This window comes from Girardinichthys multiradiatus, chromosome 10, assembly GCF_021462225.1.
Source record: "Girardinichthys multiradiatus isolate DD_20200921_A chromosome 10, DD_fGirMul_XY1, whole genome shotgun sequence".
In the NCBI taxonomy this organism is placed as follows: domain Eukaryota; kingdom Metazoa; phylum Chordata; class Actinopteri; order Cyprinodontiformes; family Goodeidae; genus Girardinichthys; species Girardinichthys multiradiatus.
This window is the reverse complement of record NC_061803.1, coordinates 36,686,794-36,693,067: the sequence shown is the minus strand read 5'-3', so window position 1 is coordinate 36,693,067 and position 6,274 is coordinate 36,686,794. Positions and strand designations below refer to the sequence as shown.

At 40.5% G+C, this 6,274-nt stretch overlaps 1 protein-coding gene across 1 annotated transcript in view; it reads left to right on the top strand.

Moving 5' to 3' along the window:
- The first annotated feature begins 2,474 nt into the window (after positions 1–2,474).
- The window catches only part of mtr (5-methyltetrahydrofolate-homocysteine methyltransferase), a 61,821-nt gene continuing 58,021 nt past the window's right edge, over positions 2,475–6,274 (top strand). Inside the window, exon 1 of the mRNA XM_047377295.1 lies at positions 2,475–2,723. Coding sequence (XP_047233251.1) covers positions 2,681–2,723 — 43 coding nt within the window. The 5' untranslated portion in view covers positions 2,475–2,680. The remainder of the gene's footprint in view (positions 2,724–6,274) is intronic.

Below are 6,274 nucleotides of genomic sequence, written 5' to 3'. Positions count from 1 at the left end.
TAACCAGAACAATCATTGTTTTAGGTATTACAAGTTGAGGTAGAGTAATAGAAAACCAACAGACGTTATACACAGTAAAGATGTTGCATATTTAATATGTTTTTTTTTCATGATATTAACATTGAGATACCGGTTAGATTAAATGGTCGGACTTTATATAGCACTTTTCCATACCGACCACTCAAAGTGCGTTACACCAAATACACAGGTCCGTAGGCAGGTTCAGTGCCTTGCACATCAACAGGTGGCAGGAGGGAGCTGGAATCGAACCCGCAGCTACTCTACCCACTGAGGTACGGTGTCAATCTTCAGTCAGAGCGGTGAGCTCCTTGTTACGAAGACAGAAACTCTACCATATCAAGCATCAGAAAACTGAATGAAACTGAACTTAAAACCCACAGAGTTTTGGCTTATTGGCAACAAGCATCCAGTGGGTCACTAGGTTTGCTTCTGTTGGTATAAAACAGTTTGAGCTAACAGCTGAGTGTCCACATATGGAGCACGTTGCATCAGCTAGCTCTTTAAAGCTGGCTTGAGATACTGGGCTGCAGCATATTTAAAGATGAAATTTCTCACTGATTGGTCAGCTTCAGTGCCCTGATCAGGCTCCACCCACTCTACGTTACTTCTGCTGAGATGAAATGACCATAACATGAAATGAGAAACAGCTTCAATTAAAAAAGAGCAACCTTCAGCATGGAACATCTGAAGGATTACTGTTTCCATCCTGTGATAGCTAGGTCTTTGTGTGAGGGGCACTCTACCACTATCACCGTTAGTTTTTGATCAATAAACGACGATTCTGCATTATGGATGTCACACATCCCATAATCCATCTGCTAAGATTGTATTTGTAAATAATCAGACTACAACAATAAAAGAACAGCACTGATTTTGGTGAAATCTTTAATAACTTGACAGAATTTGGTGTACATTTGGACTTGCCAACGACTTTTCGACAAACACTGTTTTATCTGTTCTCCATTTAATAAAGGAGTGCATTGAGATAAAAACAATTTATTATTTAATATTAATTTATGAATTATTTATTTCTAGTCCACTGTGGTAAACTGACACATTAGTTCTCCCTTTTCTCTGCAGTCACACTTCCAATCAGATTTAAGGAGATTTTTGGAGTTGATTTGACTGACCCACTTTGTCAATTTTTTTCTTTTAGATGTTGATCAGGTTTCAAGTGGAACTCTCCCCTTTAATTATATCTTCCATCTCTCCGAGGGAAACGGTTTTGAATATTACCATGGAATACTTTATTTGCTTTGCACATTATTTGTGCTTGCACTAAATTTACCAGATCAGCGAATTTTAAAATAAATGGTTTTACACACAGGGCAGCTGTGGTTCCCACTGTTACAGCAGCAAGAATGTCTTGGTTTTGAATCCTGGCCTAGGATCTTCCTACTTGGAATGTGCATTACTCCCTGTGCATGTTTGGGTTCACTCTTGGTACTCTGGCTTTCTTCTTGTAAATTGATTGTATGCATGCATGGTTGTTTGTCCTGCGTCTGTGTTGCGACTAGTCCAGGGTGTACCTCGCCTCTCGTCCAATGACTGTTGGAGATGGAAGCCGAACTTGAGGAAGGTGATCACTGTGTCCTTTAGCAGCTTCCGCATAACGCAGCATAACTAAGACATAGATCAGGAAGCCATCAGCTACTTTGACCATAAACTTTATTAAAACAGGAAAGCTTTCCCTATTCTTATAAAATAAAGAGTTGTCACCTCATGGACAAAAACTAGGAGACCTGGGACCAAAGGCTCCGTTTCTGTTTTTACAGTCTTTGTTAATAAGACAAATTTCAACAGGGAGCTAAAAATGAAGGGAGGCTAAAACTGCAAGAATATTATTTCTCTGTAAATTTAACCATACGTTCTGCTGTAGCATTTTTGGATTACCTGAAGGCTTTTTAATGATGTTAGGTCATGGGTGGTTCTAAACAGGGGCCATCAGGGGCCAGTGACCTTATAGAACTGGTCCTGGCCTGTTATGGCTCCTGTAATGAAGATGTAATACTAAATCAGTTTCTTAAGATGATATTCGCTGGCACAGAAACCATAACTGATTGCTCCCTTGGACCAATTTTAGTTGTACAGTTTTACTTTGAATTCAAAAATAGGTTGTTGCACTTTTAGCTCCAGAGCCGCGAGTGTCTCACTTAATACGATGAAATATTGCTGTTTTTTTGTTTTATTCTGTACCCCCATGAAAAAACACGGACCCCACTCTGGCCTACATAGTCTAGAACTGCCACTGTTTAGGGTTTCCTTATAGTAAGGAATAAAGTCCAGTTTGGAAGTACCAAATACATGGACGATATTGTTAATTTCTGTAATATTGTGCATGTGGAAGAAAACGGCTCTAGATATGATTAATATAAGATTTAATGGACGGAAAAGCAGACGAAGGATTCTATGTCTTCAAAACATTTCTGATGAACTAATATTTAATGTTTATCGATGCTGTGAAGTGAAAAATGCAGTTCTCGGTGATGATCTGCGCACTGCGTGAGCTGCTGCACTGCTTTTATTTTGAAGGGCTGTAACTCGAAGCCCTGGAGACCCTTCCGGCAGCCTGAGCAGGAAAAGTTGGAAGGAACAGGAAAGTCGCCGTTGGGTTTTCAGACGGACAGTGGAGCTGCTTTCTCTCCTTGTTGATCTCCAAATGGCTCCGACTAATGTCCGATATCAGCTCTCTGCAGCAGCAGGTAGGCCCTCCACCCGGACTCTGGCACATGGTTCTCTGTTAGCTTGGGACTAAACTCGGGGAAGCAACTGGTTGGCAGTTGACTGATCACCTTGTTGTAAAATGGGAGTTTTTACTCTCTTTCCTCCCTGTGCACCACCGGGTCCGTTTCTCTCCAGTTCCCGAGACCCAACCAGTAAAACCAGCAAAGTATTTACCTTGTAAAATAATGAGAAATGGTTAAGTATATAATCAAGATTTAATGCCAAAATGATCAGTGTACAGAGTATACAATTGAACAGATACAGAGTGATATTCACCTTCGGTACCGGGCCCCCCTCAGCCCATCTTAGGGATGAACCGAGAGGAGCAAAGAATGGAGCGTGACTCCTGCTTTTATCCACGCCTGTTCTTAACCCTCCTAAAGGGGTCATCCTCTTGGATCAGTTTATCTTTGACTATGTGTTGCATCATATGTGAAATCAACAGTTATGTTGTGTGAGCGGTGCAGCAGATAAGCAACAAGGGCAGAGATATTTAATTAAGGCAGCAAAGAGATAATTAGAAAAGGCCACATAATCATACATCCATAACAATTCCTGTCGACGTGGGAAACACCCACCTCACATCAATCAATGTGTCTAGTACATATGGACCCAAGCTAGAATATGGCAGGCAGTTCCTTCCGTCCGTCGCATAACTCCGTCCCCCTAAACGGAGTACCGTCTCTCCAGCAACTGCCTGCAGCCCTCAGTGTGTGCTCCACCTCTGTTTCCCATAGAACAGACCTATGCTGATGTGTGTCTGAAATTTAAATGATTAAAACATCCCAAATAGATAATACCCTGTTGAAAAATGTAAAACAAAAATAATAAAAAGTTAGAAGCACAGCGGAAATGAGCAGCACAATGTGTAAGAGTATATTGTACCGATATTGTACCAATCGCACGATCAATACACCTGAGGATGAGAGCTGGAATACATGTTGCACAACAGCAAACACAACCTGCGATCACTACAACAATCAATGAAGTGAATATACTCACCAGTAGGTTTCCCCATTTTCCAGACGTCTCAAACACGTTTGTGAATTGTTCATCGATTCCTGAGTGCGATTTTATTTCGATTGACAGTGATTCCTTTTAGGGCCTTCATCAGAGATCTATCAGGTGCTGTAATTGTTGGGGATAAAAGAACAACAAACCTCTCCAAAAATACCACACAACCTTTGTTTTTTTTTTTTTTTTTTTTTTTTTTTTTATAAGGATCATATCCATAGTTATTCTATTTTGACAAGAAATAATTTCAACATCCTGTTTCCACAGTCTCTCCTGTTTTGCCTTGGTGTCATTTAAAAGATTAGAATCGGTGCTAACAGGAAGTAGTTTGTATTCTAGCAGACATATCAAATTAAAAAACACATTTTCTGAAAAGTTCCCCCTGACAAAGTAGGCCAATCAGTGTCAGGGCGTCCTGGATGGAGAGAGAAACCAGGGCACATCTTTCCTGTCCAGTCAATAGGTAGTCACCCCCAAAGCAATTATTCCCCATAAATCAGTTCTGTTCAGCAGCAAGAAAAGTTCAAGGCCTTGTATGAAGTTAATTTATAATCTAAGTTACAAATATCAGCCATAAATAAATAACTCAGAAGCACATAGGAAGTTATAATTTCTATTCATGAATATATTCGAATTGATTAAATAGTTGAATACTCCTTCAACCCTTCATGCAATTTATTCCACAATTTCCCACATTCACAGAAATAAACATGATTATTCACACAGTTTTGCTTTTGAAATCCTTCTCTCCTCTGTGATTTTTGATTTCGTGACCTTATTTCAAATTTACCAGGAAATACGTCTTTAAGCTTTAACCCAACAAATAGATATTTTATTGTTTAATCTTTATCACGTTCCCTCTGTTGAAGTAGCCCAGCCCACTCAAACATTTATGAAACAGGTTCCACATAATTGTATTTTCTTAGTTGAAAGCAAAGAGATGAGTTAATCTTACCTTATAACATTATGGTTACTGGAATAAATTCAATTTAGTTCCACAAGCACATTTTTTGATGTGTTAGCTGGAAATGAAATGTTAAGTCAAAAGATATCCAATCGAACCTATTTGTATGTTATTCCTCAGGTGCTTTCTGATTTCTCTGTGGTTTCCTTCGGAGGACGGCTCTCCCTTCTTGCAATGTGATCTGCTTACTATAGTTTTGCCCTCATCCAGAGTTCCATTTGTTTCTCCTGTTGGTTCTTTGGTTAGAGCCTCCTGTGTGTTATGAGACAAAAACTTCACAGCAGATTGAATCCTTTGAACATGTCACTTGCTCTCTCTCTCTAAATACAGACTGGGTTCACACCCTGACTGAAGAGAAGAGGTGAAAGGTCAGGGCATGGTTCTTCCTGTCAGCAGCTCATGGAGAGTTAAACCCATGAGCTCATTGGGTGATGATCTTATGTAAAACATCACCAAGGGCAGCGCATCTTCAGCGCACTTCATTTTTGTATCAGCACAAACTTTAGCCAATCGTTTTTTGATTGTGTGATTATCTCTCTCAGCAGACCTGGTGAAAGCGTCCTGGATGACACCATGCAGTATCATGTGTTTTACTGAGACATGGCTGCAGGATCATATCCCCAACTCCAGCGTCTCTCTGCCGGGCTTTTTAACCATACGAGCAGACAGAGATTTAAAGAGGAGCAGCAAATGTAAAGGAGGTGGACTGGCAGTATTTGTGAACAACAGATGGTGTCATCCAGGACATGTTACTGTGAAGTGTCAACTCTGCAGTCCAGATATTGAACTGTTGGCAGTACGTTTTCGTCCATATTATTTACCCAGAGAGTTCACCAGTGTTATTTTGGCAACAGTTTACGTTCCACCTTCCGCTGTTGCCGACACTGCATGTGATGCCATCAGCTCAGTTGTTGCTAAGCTACAGACACAAAACCCCAATGCTTTTGTGGCAATTTCTGGTGATTTTAACCATGCTTCACTCTCTGCTACACTTCCAACGTTTCAACAGTTGTCAGCTGCTCTACCAGAGAAAACAAAACATTGGATTTGTTTTATGCAAATGTCAAGGATTCATACATCTCTACAGCAAGACCTCCGCTAGGCAAATCAGATCACAATCTTGTTTATCTCTGCTCGAAATATAAGCCCCTTCTTTAGAGGCAACCTGTAATAAAGAGAACTCTGAGAAGATGGTCACATGAAGCTGAAGAAGCCTTGCGAGGTTGCTTTGAAGCTATAGACTGGGATGCACTGTGGAGAGGACATCAATGCCATGACTGAGTGTGTAACTAACTATATAAACTTCTGTGTGGATATCATCCCCACCAGAACTGTGAGATGCTTCCCCAATAACAAACCTTTGATCACCAGTCACCTGAAGGACCTGCTTAACAAGAAAAAAAGAGCCTTCAGAGAGGGAGACAGAATTATTGAGGAGTTTACAGAAGCAACTTAAAGTCAAGATAAGAGACAGCAAGGAGGTGTACAAGAAGAAACTGGAGAGCAAGCTCCAGCAAAACAATATCAGAGATGTGTGGACAGGGATGAAGA